Source organism: Siphateles boraxobius, unplaced genomic scaffold, assembly GCF_051911475.1.
Source record: "Siphateles boraxobius isolate OS27281-9 unplaced genomic scaffold, OSU_SipBor_1 12, whole genome shotgun sequence".
NCBI classification, from domain to species: Eukaryota; Metazoa; Chordata; class Actinopteri; order Cypriniformes; family Leuciscidae; genus Siphateles; species Siphateles boraxobius.
Window position 1 is genome coordinate 33,763,049 of NW_027508722.1, and position 16,806 is coordinate 33,779,854.

General features: G+C 38.3%; 1 protein-coding gene and 1 long non-coding RNA gene across 3 annotated transcripts; one reads left to right on the plus strand and one right to left on the minus strand.

Annotated features, from left to right (window-relative positions):
* Nucleotides 1–2,137: 2,137 nt before the first annotated feature.
* LOC143725928 (myosin-7-like) lies at nucleotides 2,138–14,965 on the minus strand. Of its 2 annotated transcripts, none has more exons than XM_077218787.1 (39): nucleotides 14,025–14,965; nucleotides 13,893–13,934; nucleotides 13,259–13,474; nucleotides 13,016–13,159; nucleotides 12,780–12,936; nucleotides 11,682–11,709; nucleotides 11,477–11,579; nucleotides 11,300–11,392; nucleotides 11,158–11,221; nucleotides 10,969–11,067; nucleotides 10,771–10,874; nucleotides 10,505–10,643; nucleotides 10,293–10,411; nucleotides 10,055–10,204; nucleotides 9,793–9,963; nucleotides 9,132–9,441; nucleotides 8,964–9,046; nucleotides 8,595–8,800; nucleotides 8,258–8,381; nucleotides 7,861–7,997; nucleotides 7,534–7,789; nucleotides 7,184–7,426; nucleotides 6,926–7,102; nucleotides 6,708–6,853; nucleotides 6,528–6,618; nucleotides 6,063–6,452; nucleotides 5,800–5,926; nucleotides 5,579–5,697; nucleotides 5,295–5,491; nucleotides 4,979–5,162; nucleotides 4,726–4,891; nucleotides 4,356–4,480; nucleotides 3,922–4,230; nucleotides 3,624–3,827; nucleotides 3,229–3,525; nucleotides 2,978–3,082; nucleotides 2,797–2,892; nucleotides 2,578–2,712; nucleotides 2,138–2,257 (listed from the first exon to the last, which is right to left on the minus strand). In XM_077218787.1, exons 3-39 carry the CDS (start codon nucleotides 13,457–13,459, stop codon nucleotides 2,237–2,239), a joined length of 5,820 nt encoding a protein of 1,939 aa, XP_077074902.1. In that variant the 5' UTR covers nucleotides 13,460–13,474; nucleotides 13,893–13,934; nucleotides 14,025–14,965; the 3' UTR covers nucleotides 2,138–2,236. The 2 variants fall into 2 exon arrangements, with proteins under 2 accessions (XP_077074902.1, XP_077074912.1); XM_077218797.1 differs by having other exon boundaries at nucleotides 13,259–13,471; nucleotides 14,025–14,116.
* On the plus strand, nucleotides 2,171–13,605 carry LOC143726131 (uncharacterized). Its single transcript, XR_013198391.1, has 3 exons — nucleotides 2,171–2,298; nucleotides 8,618–8,758; nucleotides 13,371–13,605. It is a non-coding gene; the product is annotated as an uncharacterized LOC143726131 (long non-coding RNA).
* Nucleotides 14,966–16,806: the final 1,841 nt, after the last annotated feature.

Below are 16,806 nucleotides of genomic sequence, written 5' to 3' on the forward strand. Positions count from 1 at the left end.
AAGACATGTAGAAAGAGAAAAATAGGCATTGTTGTTTTCTTGGCATAAACATTTGTTCTTTTAGAATAATAATTTTAAAAAATCAAAGTTCTTTATGCAAATAACAAAAAAATAATTCCTGTTGTTCATATATAATGTTCATCTGTTATCCCTTTTGCTGGATCTGAAGGGGTCAACTAACTTAAGACCATTTGTTAACCAAAAGGGTGAAAGTTTAAGATGCTGCTACATTTCTTTTAAATCATGAGGGGCTTTTCAGAGTCTTGAGATGTCAAGCCAGCAGTTATTATCTCCTAACTTATGGCAATATATCTTTAAATATCTCAAGCACATTCTACAGTGGTTTAAGGTTGCCGGATGGTTGGTTGCTCGCTCTGTGAACGTTTGAGAAGCTCCTCCCTTCATTCAGCTGTTAGACTCCACCTCGAGCACTGGCCTGTTCTTCACATTTAATACTAGGTTTTAACAGTGTACACGGTTCTCTTTATGCATTCAGCTTTCAGCCTTGCAAGCAGTGACTCTTCAACAAATTTCCATTGCTTAATTTAGCAGTTTTTATTTGGAACTGTTGAATACATTAGTATTTTTTTTTGTTTTGCAGGTCTCAAGTCTCAATCACTCGAGAGGAACGAGGACATTTGATGCAGGTGAGAAACCTGAATGTGAAATGACTGAAATGAGTATTGGGTTTCATGCACACTTGAAAGAATAAATAATGTGGTAGGTGTTTTTGTTTTTTTACTTTTAAAATAAGATGTGGCAAATGTTAATCTGTATTCTATAAAATGATATACATATGTCAATGTTTTGTTATAAATTATGCAATCACTTTTTTAATCAAAATGCAACGTATGCAAGTTTTAACAAGTTTTGCACAATAATCACATGCACTGAATTAAAATAGTAGTGCAAATTAATAACTTATTATATTCAAATGAAAAATTCATACTTAATACTATAGAGAAGTCGAGATCTAATGAGTTTTAAATGCACATAAAGCTTGCTACAAAGCACCAGCAAAAGTAATGATTATGAATGTGTCTGAAAAACATCTAGGAGACATTTTAATTATTTATTAATAAACTAGTGTTTTCTGAGTCAGTGTTCGGCCGTAAAGATGAAGTTGATGACACTGACGCCATCTCCACAATATGATGAATGTGTATTATTGTGTTTACACAAATAAAAGTAGACCCTTTATAGTTATCTTTTACTCTTATCTGTATGAACAAAAATTACGCCGTATTTAAGATGTTTCCTCTGTTATCAGGAAAAAAATGCTAGTGATCGCACCGGCGCCTCCATCATATGCAGTTAGAAAATATATGTTGTATGGAGTAAAAAAAAATTATTCTAGCTTCATGCATTCTTTTTAATCAACATTTGAATGTGTGTCCGTTTAATAATAAAAGAAACAACAAAAAAGACTAAATCCAAATCAGATTCAGAACAATGATCAAATCATAGATGGAGTAGATTGGGTCCATCAATCTCGAAGTTTGCACAGTCCTATAGCTCACCCTTGTTTCGACATTTCATTCAGTAACGTTTGGCAGTTTTGATTTATATGCAATGTTTGATAATCACATTATTTTACATGTGCATGAGCAATGCTTCTATCGTTTGTTTCTGCTTCTTTTTCTCCAGTGTTTTGATCTGGAGAAGATATGTATATATGATATGTAGATATGTAATAGCTATGATTACGATATGTAATGTAATTTCAGAAGATATCTAATAGCGCCCCCTACCGAATGACAGTGAAAACATGGATTGCCATAAAATTCCGTCAATGGCAGGGAAGTGTTGTTTTATAAATGGTGGAAAATTCTGTCAAGAGTTAACATGCTCCACTATGTGAACTGTCTATATTCCCATTGGTAATCACCAAACACCATTGCTGTACTTTTCCATAAAGTTTAACTTAACTAAAGTTGACTACAAATCACCAATCATCTATGTAACTCATGTTTCTTCAAATTGCATATTCCCTTTGAAAATTAATCTGGTCACTGAAAAACACACTGGGAAAATTTGCAAAGATAAACACATTTATGTGTTTCTGTACAAAAAGTGCCTGCCAAACATCAAATAACTGTTTAAATAATTGTTTCCAAATATGACAAAGACCACAAGAAAAGTTTCATTTGCAATCTTTATTCTACAGAAGTACAGGTAATGAAGTAAAGAAGCGCAGAGTCAAACCAAACAAGCTTTTCAGAAAGCTGCAAGAGCTTCACTCTTCATCGTGCCCTTTCTGTGAGAGAAAGGGAAAAGGAAAAGAAAAGTATTTGAAAGGTATATTTGTTATTTGATTTTAGTTTTTGCAATACATCAAAACTTAGACTCACTCAAGGAGAAAGCATTAAGCACAAAACACATGAGGTCATTCTCTTTTAACTTATTTTACAGGTCATCTGGCATCACTGAAAGGTAAAGGCTTTAGAAACTCATATTTACAAAATGATCTCTAACCCTTTCACCATTCAAAGTAAAACATTACCCATTGTTTCATTAAGTCTTCTTAAACTGTGATAATAAGCAGAGAAAATTCTGGGTTAAAGTGAGTTAACTTACCTTGGATCCTGCATCACGGCTCTTGGCTCTCAGCTTGTTGACCTGAGATTCAGCAATATCAGCCCTCTCCTCTGCCTCATCCAGCTCATGCTGTATCTTACGGAACTTTCCCAGATTGGAATTGGCCTGTTCCTCCTGATTAAATCAAAAGGTTGTTGGCATAAACAATATACAAAACAGTATATATACAGTACAGGAATGTACAGGCAATAAACTTACAGCCTCTTCAGCAGATCTCTTGTAGGATTTGACCTTCAGCTGGAGTTTGTCCACCAAGTCTTGAAGACGAGCCAGATTCTTACGGTCTTCCTCAGTCTGTTAATGGACTTTTGATTATTTTTGGTCTGGGTGGTTTGAAGATAGTACTATTGGGGGATATTGTATTGAACAGAGAAATAACCTGGTAGGTGAGCTCCTTGATGCGTCTCTCATATTTACGGATCCCTTTCACAGACTCGCTCGACTTTTTCTGTTCTATCTCCACCTCATTTTCCAAATCCCTCACCTACCGAAACCAAAAATTATTTCAAATTAATAAGTTCTCTAGAAAGCTATTGATCTCTGAATCCAAGTAACTTATTGCCATCTTCACAAAAGTTTTGCACTTTAAATAGAAAATGCGTTATTAAGAACTGAGTTTCATAAACTAACCCTGGCTTCCAGTTTCTGGACCTGCTTCTTGCCACCCTTCATGGCGATCTGCTCAGCCTCATCCAGACGGTGCTGCAGGTCCTTGATGGTCTGCTCCATGTTCTTCTTCATGCGCTCCAGATGAGCACTGGTGTCCTGCTCCTTCTTCAGCTCCTCTGCCATCATGGCAGCATCAGTGATGGCCTTCTTGGCTTTTTCCTCAGCATTCCTGCACTCCTGCACTGCCTCCTCAACCTCAGCCTGAAGCTGAGTATTATCTCCCTCCAGCTTCTTCTTCTGATTCAGCAAGCTGGTATTCTGAACATGGACAATATTTACATTCATGTAGTCTCTAGTTAAAATTGAAACTAAGAAGGGGTTTAAAGGTTTATTTGTCTAATGCAGATGTTTCATACCTGAGAATGCAGGAGCTGAACTCTCTCACTGACATCCAGCAGTTCCTGTTCAGCCAGTTTCCTTCCTCTCTCAGTTTGTTCCACCATGGATCTCAGCTCATCCAGTTCAGCCTGCAGCAGATTGTTGCGTCTCTCCACGATGGCGAAGTTCTCTTTGAGATCATCATTACCACGGAGAGCATCATCTAGTTGAATTTGGGCATCCTGTAAAGTGCAAATTTTACAAATGAAAAGATGTAAGAACTCGGTTGGATTTCACCTAAGCATCATAAAATCTTGATTTGAAGATTTGTCGTACTTTGAGATGTCCATGAAGACCCTTGAGTTGCTTCTGGGCTTCTGATGCCTGTCTGTTAGCCTGGCTGAGCTGAATCTCCATCTCATTGAGGTCTCCCTCCATCTTCTTCTTCAGTCTGAGAGCTTCATTCCTGCTGCGAGTCTCTGATTCCAGTGAGCTCTGCAGGGTATCCACCACTCTCTGCTGGTTCCTCTTGGTCTGCTCCATCTCTTCATCTTTCTCAGCTAGCTTACGTTCAATATCAGCTTTGACCTGATTGAACTCCAATTGAGCTCTAAGAATCTTTCCTTCTTCATGCTCAAGGGAGCCCTAACAGATCAATTAACATAGTTATTTAAAAACATGTTCACTTCTATTAACATACCCTTATTTTAATCTTTTGAATAAATACACAGATAACACAAAAACATCAACAATTAGATATTTAGGTATACCTCAGCCTCCTCCAAAGCAGTTTGAATTTCAGCTTTTTCCTGCTCCAACTGCTTACGAATTTTCTCTAGCTCATGAATGTTCTTTCCACTCTCGCCAATTTGTTCAGTGAGATCAGCAATCTCCTCTGTTTATTAGGCAAGGTAATAATGGTTAATACAAGTTAATATTTTGTGATATTGATTTGAAGGAAAATATAAAAAAAATGTGTACATCCAAAACCCAAATTGGGCTAAGGTGTGGGACAAAAAGACAACAATAAATGAACAAAGGGTGTTGTGCCTGATGATTAATACATTTTTGGAGTTTTGTTTATATAAAAAGTTTATGAAATTTATGTGAATGCCCAGATGACTAATAAATCAAGGGCACCTTGGAGGTTCTTGTTTTCTCTTTTCATAGTTTCCAAATGATCCAGAGACTCCTCATAAGAGTTCTTCAGTTTGAATAGTTCAGTACTCAGAGATCTGGCTTCCTTCAGGGAGCTTTCCAACTCGCTCTGAGACTCCTCATATTTCTGCTTCCATTCAGCTAAGACCTGTTGATAGAATCTGACTTTGATTAGTTAACATTGGAGCTGAATAAACACAAAGATAATTTATCTGTAAGGGTTTTATACATCCACCTTGTCAAAGTTTCTTTGCTTCTTGTCCAGAGCAGCAGCAACAGCATTGGATCTCTCCACATCCACCATTAGATCTTCAATCTCATTCTGCAGCCTGTGCTTGGTCTTCTCCAGAGAGGAGCATTTAGCATTGACCGCTTCCACAGCTTCTTCTGCATCTTGCAGACGCTGAGCAAGTTTTTTCCTTCATGAATAAACAGAATTTGTTCCAAAATAACTTAGTGGGGCTTTTACAAATTCTTGGTTTACAGAACAAAGTCAGATGTTTTTTTTATGGTATGCTACATGGGAAACCCAAATACTTCCTGCTTCTTACTTTGCTTCCTCCAGCTCCTCAGTCCTCTGGATGGCATCAGTTTCATACTTGGTTCTCCACTGAGCCACTTCAGAGTTTGCCTTGGACAGACTACGCTGCAGCTCAGCCTTGGCTTCTTGCTCCTCCTCATATTGCTCCCTAAGCAGATCAGCATCATGACGAGCAGACTGAACTGCATGGGCCAGGGCATTCTTAGCCTATGAGGATTAGGAATTTCCTGTTAACAATATACATTAGAATGCAAAGGACAGTGTGTAATAAATCCTTTAAAAAATAAACTATACCTTGATTTCCTCCTCTAGTTGTCTCTTGAGGTCCTCAATCTGCTGGGTGTAGGACTGCTTGCCTCTTGTTAGCTGAGAGACCAATGAATCCTTTTCTTCCAGTTGTCTAGAAAGCTCCCCTAGATAGAAGTATTACCATTACTTTACATAATGCAGTGTGTGATCTTGGGCATTTGTCTAACAATACACTGGATGAAGTATTTTCTTATCAGAGTACACACCATTCTCAGTTTGTAGCTTAGCTTTTTGCATTGTGAAGTCATTGATGCTGCGTTGTCCTTCTTCGTATTTTGTTCTGTATTCTGACATCTGGTCCTCAAGGGTTCTGCACATTTTCTCCAGGTTTGCCTGTATAGATTTTAAATGTAAATGAAAAAAGTTAAAGGCACACAGTGAATGAATTAACAGTTATATTATTATTAAAAAACACCTGAAGTGAGGAAAAGCATTTAAAAATTATAATATGGAAACAAGAATTCATCACCTTTGCCTTTGCAAGCTGCTCCATGTTGGAGACCACATCGTCCAGTTCCAGTCTGAGTTCACTCTTCTCTTTCTCCAGCTTCTGCTTCACTCTCTGGAGATTGTCAATCTGCTCCCCCAGATCAGCCACACTGTCTGCATGTTTCTTCCTCAGTGTAGCCGCAGTGGACTCATGTTGCAGAGTGGACTCTTCAAGGTCTCTGCGCAGTTTCTGGAACTCAGCTTCACGTTTCTTGTTCATCTCAATCTGGGCAGCAGTGGCTCCACCAGCCTCCTCCAACCTCTCACTGATCTCCTCCAGTTCTCTGGACAGATCAGCTCTCTGTTTCTCAACTTTAGCACGGGCAGCTCTTTCAGACTCCAGCTCTTCCTCAAGCTCTTCAATTCGGGCCTGGTAATGTAAGGAAAACCAAAGTTAAAGCTAGAATTCCTCATTTTCTACATTTTTAAGAATCCTAAATTTTACCTGCAACTCCTTCAGTTTCTTCTGGAGTTGGGCTGCCATTACCTGCTCATCTTCAATCTTGCTACTGAGCTGGCTGATCTCAAAATCCTTCCTGTGTTGCCGAACATATTTGATTACCACTATTAATGAGGATTCAGATTGTGAGCTGTATTCTTGAATAATTATTTTCCCCTCACACACTTTTTAATCCTCTCTTCCATTTGCTGTTTGTCATTTTCCAGGTCCATCACGCTCTCTTGGGTCAACTTTAAGTCTCCCTCGAGCTTCCTCTTTGCTCTCTCCAGATCCATACGAAGCTTCTTTTCCTGTTCCAGGGAACCTTCAAGCTGGAAGGACAATATTTTGTTCATCCATGTCCCCTTTTTCATCTACAACAGAAGTGTGAACAAACCACTCACATCATCCACTTGTTGCTCCAGCTTGGCTTTGGCTTTGGTGAGTGTGTTGACTTTGTCTTCCTCACTCTGGAGGTCATCCAGCGTTTGCTGATGGGCATCCTGAAGAGCTTTCTTCTCCTTGGTCAGCTTAGCGATGATGTCATCCAAAGCTGCCATCTCTTCTATCATGTTTTTAACCTGTAGAAATGTGTTATTGTATCAAGGGGCTCTTAACTCACCGTTCTTGCATCAATAACAGGTTCAGTGCTGAAAACTAACCTTGTTCTCAGTGGCATGTTTCTCTTTCTCCACTTTGGCCAGAGTGAGCTCAAGATCATCAATGTCTTTCTTGAGCTCAGAGCATTCATCCTCCAGCTTTCGTTTCTTTGCAGTCAGCTCAGCATTCATTTCCTCTTCATCATCCAGTCTCTCAGTCATTTCTTTGACTTTGGCCTCAAGCTGGATCTTATTCTTGATCAGACCCTCACATCTCTCTTCAGCATCACAAAGATTATCTTGCTCCTGTTTACAGGTACAACAAATTATGTATTTTTATTTTAATGTCTTTGTACAATTAAATCAAAAGAATAGTTGCATTGATTCTTGAATTCATAAAATCATAAACTTACAGTTTGGACTTGGAGTTGCAGGTCATTCTTCTCTTGGAGAAGAGAAACCATCTTTTCCTCAAGCTCCTTTCTGCGGGCTTCAGATTTGGCATAAGCCTCCTTCAACTTCAGGAATTCTTCCTTCATGTTGGCCATCTCTTTCTCCGCCTCAGCAGATCTCAGCAGTGGTTTGATCTTGAAGTAGAGCTTCATCCAGGGCCAATTCTTGACACCCATGAAGGCACGTACATTCCACTGGATCACAAGCAAGGCATCTCTGAAAAATAAAACTCTTCTTTTTGTCTCTTTTTATGATGCAGTGACAGATTTAAATGCCCACCCAGTTACCTTCTTTCAACAAGCTTCTGGAATTCAAGCCTTGCGAGAAGACCACGTGATCTAGCTTGAATATTGGTGATGATGAGAGCAAGACGGTCGTCTCTCATTTCTTCAAGGGTACCCAGTAGACCAGCCTTGAAGAACACCTTAAAAAAATTCAGTGACCTATGATCAACAGATAGACATAACAGGCAATCTATAAAAGGCATCCATGCACAAACGAATAGAGAAATGCTGCAATTGCCCCAGAGACATGGTACACTTTTTAGGAATGCCAGCCTTCTAATAGATTACTTATAGTTGTCTCAACACATGCATTTGGGATAGGAGAACAGATTTTAAAACTGAAGGAAAACCTACACAGAATTACACAATCTACAAAGTAATTACTTATTAGCATATATACCTTTGTATGTCCAAATTTGTACTGGTTGTGGTCAATTTCCAAAGAGCCCAATAACTTCTCAGCTCCTTTCCTGCTGTCAATGAATTGACCATCTGGGATGGCAGCAGGATTTAGGATACGGTATCTGTTGTAGCATATTTAAAAATAAAGATTTAAATAGTGTTGATTTTACCATTGGCAATATCAATATATGGATTTTTTTTTAAACAAGCTAAATGATTTAGTTTTTGTCATTTACACACATTTGTGTAATTTGAAAATGTCAAGTCTCGTTGTATAACTTGTGGCAGTTTTCTCAAGTCAGCTAGTTTTATGAATAGCAAGTAAGTGAATGTACCTCTGCTTGAAATCTCCATACAGGATCCTGTTGGGGAATCCCTTTCTGCAGATCCTGATGCCCTCCAGCACACCGTTACAGCGCAGCTGGTGCATGACCAGAGGATTCTCCATCGCCCCAGGAGTCTTAGTCTCATTGGGGATGATGCAGCGCACAAAGTGAGGGTGAGTTGACCTTAAGTTGGTCATCAGCTTGTTCAGGTTCTCCTGTGGATAGATATTATCCATGGTTCTCCCCAAATATATATATATATATATATATATATATATATATATATTAGGTCATGCTTTTTAAATAAGTTAAGAAACCAAGCTATACTAAATAATACAATTCATTATGAATCAGCACGAAAAGCACTCTATACGTTACCCTGTGGAGGGCAGACACCGTCTGAAAAGAAGAGCCCTTTTTCTTCTTCTCCTTTCCTTTCCCACCTCCTCCTCCCTCTGCGACTGTTGAAAAATAACATAATTTTTAAATTGAACCTTGCACCAAATCCTTATTTGTTTCAAGGATCATGTTATCAGCACAACACACCTGAGTCAGCACCAGCATAATTGGCAAACAGCTGAGACAGAAGTTTCATGCTGGACTTCTGGTAGAGGCCAACAACAGTCTCATTAAGAGGATCCTTGTTCTTCACCAGCCAGTTATTGATGTTGTAGTCCACCGTGCCAGCGTAGTGAACCAGGGAGAAATGGGCCTCTGGTTTACCTTTGATAATCCTGGGCTTCTGGAAGTTGTTTGATTTCCCCAAATGGTTGTCATAAAGCTTAGCTTTAAATGTTGCATCACTGGCTTTGGGGAACATGCACTCCTCTTCAAGGATGGACATGATACCCATGGGCTATAGAGAAGGCAACAAAACAAATTTAACTTTAAGCAAAATTGATATTAACTCTTGCCCCACCAGCATTTTCTTTAAAAAGTTGCCAACTACCGCCAGTATTTTTGATCCTTTTTGACAAAAATGTCATGGCCCCCAGAAAATTGTATGAATATATGAACATGCAATATATCAAAAGAAAGAACATTTTCTCAAGTATTTTGATACAGAGATTCTTTACTTTTTCAGAAGATGCATAATAGCGCCCCCTACCTTATAACAGTGAAACGGTGAAAATTTCCATCAATGGTGGGGAAAGAGTTTAATAAAGCTTCAAGGTTAGATATTCAGAAAAAAGGTTTGTACACCCACCTTTTCAATTAGATCAATGCAAGCCTGCAAGTCCATGCCAAAGTCAATAAACACCCACTCAATGCCCTCCTTCTTGTATTCCTCTTGCTCCAGCACAAACATGTGGTGGTTGAAGAACTGCTGCAACTTCTCATTAGTGAAGTTGATGCACAGCTGCTCAAAGGTGTTGAACTGCAAGTGGAATATATTGTGGAATCACAATGGCAAAGTAACAAAGAACCAAAGTACTTTAACAACTATATTCAGTTGATTTTCAGCTTACTTCAAAGATCTCAAATCCAGCAATGTCCAGCACACCAATGAAGTACTGGCGAGGCTGTTTGGTGTCCAGGGATTGGTTGATTCTTACAACCATCCAAAGGAACATTTTCTCATACACTGATTTGGAAAGAGCGCCAACAGCATAGTACACCTGGCCGACAGAGATAATATAGTTCAATATTACAGAAAACATATGCTTTTAGTGTTAAAAGTTAATGATATCATGAATACGTCTCCACCTGCTGGACACTCTGTCCCTTGGTGACCCACTCATTTCCAACTTTGACTCTTGGGTGGCACAGAGCCTTGATGAGATCAGCAGAGTTCAGGCCCATCAGATATGCTGATTTATCAGCATCTGTCATCAATGAAAGAAGACGGTTGATGGTAATGAATCTTCTGTTAACCAATATCTGTATGCATTATGTCAGCATTTTGTCCCAATACTGACCCTCAGTCCCATCAGCCTCGGCCTGTTCCTCTCTTTGCTTCTGTTTGAACTTCATGTTGCCAAAGTGCATGACGGAACCAATCAGCTTGTAGATGCTGTTCTTCTCCTCTTGGGTGAAGCCCAACACATCAAATGCTTCCTACAGCAAATGTAATTAATTTAACATCATAAATGTCTCATATTCTTCTTTCTTGTATTTTCAGTAATCTTTGAAGGTAAGATCAAAATGTATTAATATTAATTTGTAGCTATTTCAGATAACACACGTCAGTGGCCATCAGCTCATCAGCATCAACAATAGAGGCCACTTGTGTCTCTCCTTGAGAGATGAAGGCATAATCATAAGGGTTTGCTGTGATCAGCAGCATCTCTGAGAGAAAGGACATAGAGCACTTAGACATCATGTTGTAGTGCATTTTCAAAAAAAAATTAGAGATGTTTGGTTGTAACATTTCTTTGCCCACCTAAAAGTTCTGGTTTCTTCTGAGACAGGATCTGGTAGAAGATGTGGTAGTCTCTCTCAGCCTTGAGCTGGAAAGTCACACGAGATTTCTCCAAAAGATCTGTCACAGAGAATATTTAGTTTAAAAATCATTACTATCAAGCATTTATTTTTATTATTTTAATATGAAACTAAGCATAAGTGTTCCTACAAGTCTCGATATCTGCAGAAGCGAGTTTGCCATTTGCTGCGAAGTGAATGCGGATGAACTTGCCCTGTTCGAAACAAAAACATCTTCGTGTCTTTTGAAGTAAAAGCCGTATTCGGTTTTCACTGCTGTTTCATTCACTTACAAATCTGGAGGAGTTGTCATTCCTGATAGTCTTGGCATTACCAAAGGCCTCAAGAGCAGGATTACACTGGATGATTTGATCTTCCAGAGTACCCTAGAAAACACAATATTAGAAATTTTAGTATGGTGAATGGCAATCAAAGATAATGGCAGTTTAATTCAGATCTCCTCTGTTTACCTTCTTATCACTGGTTTCCTTCTTTGAAGGACTAGCAGCAATGCTGGCAAAATACTGAATGACTCTCTTTGTGTTCACAGTCTTTCCAGCACCAGATTCTCCACTTGAGGTAAAATGAAGATATTGAAAGATAAAATGTTAAGCACCACACAGTATATGTATTTTTTAAAATATTATAGAAAGTGATACGCAGAAACAGACTTACGTGATAAGAATAGACTGGTTTTCTCTGTCTGAAATGGGAATGAAAATATGAAACAATACAGTTGCGTTCTAAACAGACTCTGTTCAGTTCTGTTTTGAAGCGGTCATGAAAAACAGGGGGTAAAAAAAGCTAAATGCATTTAACTCTTTTCCCGCCATTGACAAGATTTCCCGCCATTGACGAGCTATAGGACTGTGAAGCTTCGGGAGTGTTGATGGTCTCAATTTACTGCATCTATGATTTGGTCATCGTCCTGAATCCGATCCGGGCAAAGTCGCAATTTTCTCATCTTTTTGATCAAAATGTTGCTTTTTTTTATGAAACTTACACACATTCAAGTGTTGATAAAAAAAGATTGCATGAAGCTATAATAATAAAAAAAGTGTTATGTTTTGTTTTTTTAAAGCAGAGGCTCTGTTCTTTCTTTTGATATATTGTGTGTTCAGATATTTATACAACAGAATATTTTGTGGGCCCTGAAAGTTTTGTGAAAAGAATAAATGCTAGTGCTGGCTGGCAACTTTAAAAGATTGTAAAAAAAAAAAAAAAAACGCTGGTGGGGAAAGAGTTAATGAAAACCAACTAACCAAACAATTATGCATAGTTAGAATAGCGGAATACTTTATGTGCTTATCGAAATGAGGAAACCACTTCCAATATTTGGAAATTTACAATTTAAATGTCATAATCAAACTGTTGTTTCTATGAATCTCTCACTTGATAGAACGTCCTGGTTGCGTATGCAACCCACCGTTCCCTGAAGGAGGGAACGGAGGACGTAGTCGACGGTCGACTGAATTGGGATCATGATAGGCTGCCTAGCGTGATCCCAATTCAGTCGACCGTCGACTACGTCTGACGTTATCGACTGAAAGGGAACCTAGTCAACTTGCATGGGCAAACTGTGTGACCTCAAACAAAATTATGCCAAATGGGAAAAAAAATACTATATACAACTTATACAACATTACAAACAAGTTGCGACAAGAATTACAAGCACATTCACTGTCATTTACTGTTCTACAATAAACAATTTTGGTGTCAGGTTGAGTCCTGGAGTAAAACCACTTGAGAACCACTGGTGTCAAGTAGACGCACCTGACAGCATGTACTGGTAGGCATTGTCAGAGATGGAGAAGATGTGAGGAGGAGCTTCACTCCTCTTCTTGCCTCTGTAAGCAACAACGACTTCCTGGTTGTACACTGGCAGCCACTTGTAGGGGTTCACAGTGACACAGAAGAGCCCAGAGTAGGTCTGTAAGAGATTCACAGAAGGTTTAGATCTGCTCATGCCAGATAAAGAGAATGTGTGAGTGTTTTAAGACTCGACTCACGTAGATCATCCAGGCTGCGTAACGCTCTTTGAGGTTAAACAGCACAGCGGGCTCGTGCAGGAAAGTGAACATCGCCATGTCCTCAATTTTATCGAACTTTGGCGGGTTCTGGGGGTGAACATCAACCTCCTTCACAGTTACTGTCTGTAAAAGGCACAAACTCCAAGAGTTATTACTCACTACTAACATTACTAATGTAGTGAAGTAATAATCAATAATGATCACTTGTTGTGTGAAACTTACTTTGCCTTTTTCAGTCTCACAGGTGACTTTATCACCGTCCCGACTCACAACAGTTCCTTTCACAAACTCTTCCTCAGCATCAGGAACAAAACATTCTTTCTTCATGTCGAAGGGGCGCGTTTGGGCCTCCAGTCGCTCCCTGTCTGATTTCCTGAGGAACGGAGCGGCGGCTCCAAACTCCTCCATCGCGACATCTCCCATCTTTCAACGAGACTGCTGTTTGTAAGTGTATGCAAACAGATTACTGTATGAGATATAGGAGCATATTTGGACACTTAAGACACAAAAATATAGAAAATAAAGAAACAATGCCATTTTTACTGCACAAACATTCAAAGCTTTAAAATTGTTTTAATAAAATAGTAACAAGAAAATCTTAACAATAAAAATGCATGCAAAGAACATGAACTATGAAGTACAGGAAAAACACAAAGGCAGTTTCCTTTGGACGCTACAAGGCAAAAAAAATCTAAATCTTCTATCATACATATTTCTAAGTGATGTTAAACATGCTTCAAGCCACAATCAATCATTTCACTATTGTTAATGATGCTGTTATGATGTAAAGCATATGCACAAATGTCATTATAAAACATGCATTACGACTATGAAACACTAATATCAGCTGCATTACCTCTGACCGCTTCCACCAGAGATTATCACTGCAAACGCAGCCCTACAAACAATGCATTACCATAAATTCCTTATGACTGAAAATAATCAAGACTTCATCTCGTTTGGTAACTCTTGTAATATTTTGAATTACCTGTTTACAAGTTGTAGGTTTGAGGGAAAGTTAAATGGCTGAAGCTGAAGATCCTCTCAATAGAGTGTCCTTTCTCTCTTTTATAAAGTGACTATCTATCTAAAAAGGGAGTTGGCACCTTGTTATGCCAAACTGGTATTGTGCTTGGTTTGGCTGATGTAGGGAGGGATAAGCATAGTTTTTCACATAGTCATTCCACCACTGCCAGCTACATCTCATAATGGAAAATAATCTCCGGGGGACAATTAAAATCACCATCACAAACCTCAAGGCTTTCACCATTAAGGGCTATCTGCTTTTAAAATATGGCAAATCAAGCCAATCTGAAAAACACAACATTATTAGCTAGTGTCTTATCATAAATTGTAGGGCTACAGTATAAGTGCATACCTCTGTTTTTGTTCTAAACTAACTTTGTCTAATTAAAGTCACAGGCTAATCACCAGATGGGTAAGTAATCCTATTAAAGTAACTTTTGAAATTCAACAATGGTGTTCGCTTGCATTCATTTTCTCCTAATGCATCAACATCAATTTAAAACAAAGCACTATTTCCCCTGTCATAAGGACATAAAGACTTGTTTTGACTAATTATGCAACAATAGCAAAATGACTTGCTATTAATGGGATTGTATTTTCATGGACACACAATTACTAAGAACCACACATAATTTGATATTTCAGTGTTATCACAGTCCTATCACGAGTTGAGATGGATTGAAGGTCAACGAGCGACAGATGAAATGATTCCTTGCTTCACTGGCACAGGATCGTCGTCTCATTTGTCCTTTGGTATAAAGATAACCCAGTGAAATTCCTGGAAAGTGACGCCCATTGATTGAGAATTACCGGTTGGGCTGCAGACAGAAGCACATCCATTTATGAAACGCAGTGGAACGTTTCACTGAAATATATATATATATAAATAAGGGAAGAGTGATGGACCACTTTGATTTATTGCAGCGGTGAAATGAAAGCAGTGATGGCCTTGCTGTGATATTCTGTGCATGCGTCCACTGTCACAAGACAAGTGAGACAAATGGGGTGTCGTCTTTCCGTCGGGTCAAACGTTTGGTTGCCAGCCCAGTATAGCTGCATATGTGCCCATGTCATCTTAGCTGGTTTTCTCACTCTCTTGGTCTAGTTCACTTGCTGATCATTTACTGATATTATGAAGAATTATAGAAATTAAAAACATTTTAAATCACTTCAATTAGGGAATAAGTGTTTGTATAACGGCTATTATTATAACCAACAGACAAAGTAAGGTTTCAGCCAATGTGACAACTTGTGACCATAAGCTATTATAAGATGTCCTGCCAAGTGAAGATAACTTAGCAGTAAAGGTCACACGTTAACAAGGTGCAAGTGTTCATTCTACATGCCTTCATAGTGTCTACAATCACACCCTGAGAGCCTGTTGAAATCTCCAGGCAAGAATCTCATAAGGACGATTAGTCGATTGATCAGCAGTATTTACAGTATGAGAGGACGAAAGCGCCCAGCCGTCTGAGAACCGTAATGGTAATTCAATAGATCTACAATGCTAAGTTAGTCTTTGCTGTCTCTGAAAGGACTATATTTATTTATAGTAGCCTACTTTATGTATTGTCTAATGGTATACGTAAATGCATTCCCACACATTTCAGCAAATGATTTTCATGACTTTAAAATGTTGAAAAATCAATTATAACATTATAGACATTTCACTCAAGACAGTTCACTGCTCATGACAAGCTATTCATATCGCTCTGCCATGACTTCAGTAAACAAGGATTTTATGACTCTTTGAAATCATTTGAAACCTTTAAAGCCTGACTTATCTAATAATACAGTGTTTGTTGATTAGCGTATTTTATACATCAGGCTTTTATGGCTCATATAGTACAATATAGTGAGAATATGGAGCACATACTCAAGGTCAATTTTGCTCAATTTTATTCAAACTAAGCAAAAATATGCAATTTGGTGCAAATGCTGATGTTTATATGCCCAAAGACACAAGATGAAATTCTGATGCTTGAAATGTAAATCAATGAGATCTTTATAGACCGCTGACATAAAATCATCTAAATATCAGTCGTCACTATATCAGCCAATAATGTCTTAGTAAGATGATATTTAAATGCTTAGTTTTATGATCAAAGCTCTAGTTTTAAAACATATAATGCAATGATGAACAAATTAACATTCCTCAAAAGCCTGATGATCATATTTGATACATTTAAACATGACATATGGATAATCAAATAAATGCTAGTTGCTTCAGTCCATTAAGTGTTCATCTTGAAATATTACTATCAATATAAAAGTTATTCCCTCTGCAAAAAGACAAAAGTTCTTACATTTTTACAATTATACTAAAAAAGCCTTTTACTTGCTAAAAAAGTATGACACTTTCTGTAAAATGTGGCGTAGCAAATATGATACACTTGGCTTTATAGGGTTCAAAGTCCCTGCTATCTCTAGGTTTGCATGACAGTGGGGACCCTGTGTATAGCTACTTTGTGGATTATTTTTTTGACAAAATATATATTTTTCACAGTTCTTACACTGACATGACTTCATTTGCTTCATATTCTGATAGTGTCTCATGTAAAGAGTTTGGGGCGCTATAATGAAGTGCAAACACAGACTGACCTTGTGACCGTTGTAGAATCAGGAGCTGCAGTTCAGAGTGTTTTTCTGGTGTGAAATGAGCTACAAAAACCAAAGAGCCAAAAATATTGTATCAAATAAATACCAAAATACTGATGTGCCAGAGGTATAACAGAACATTAAAG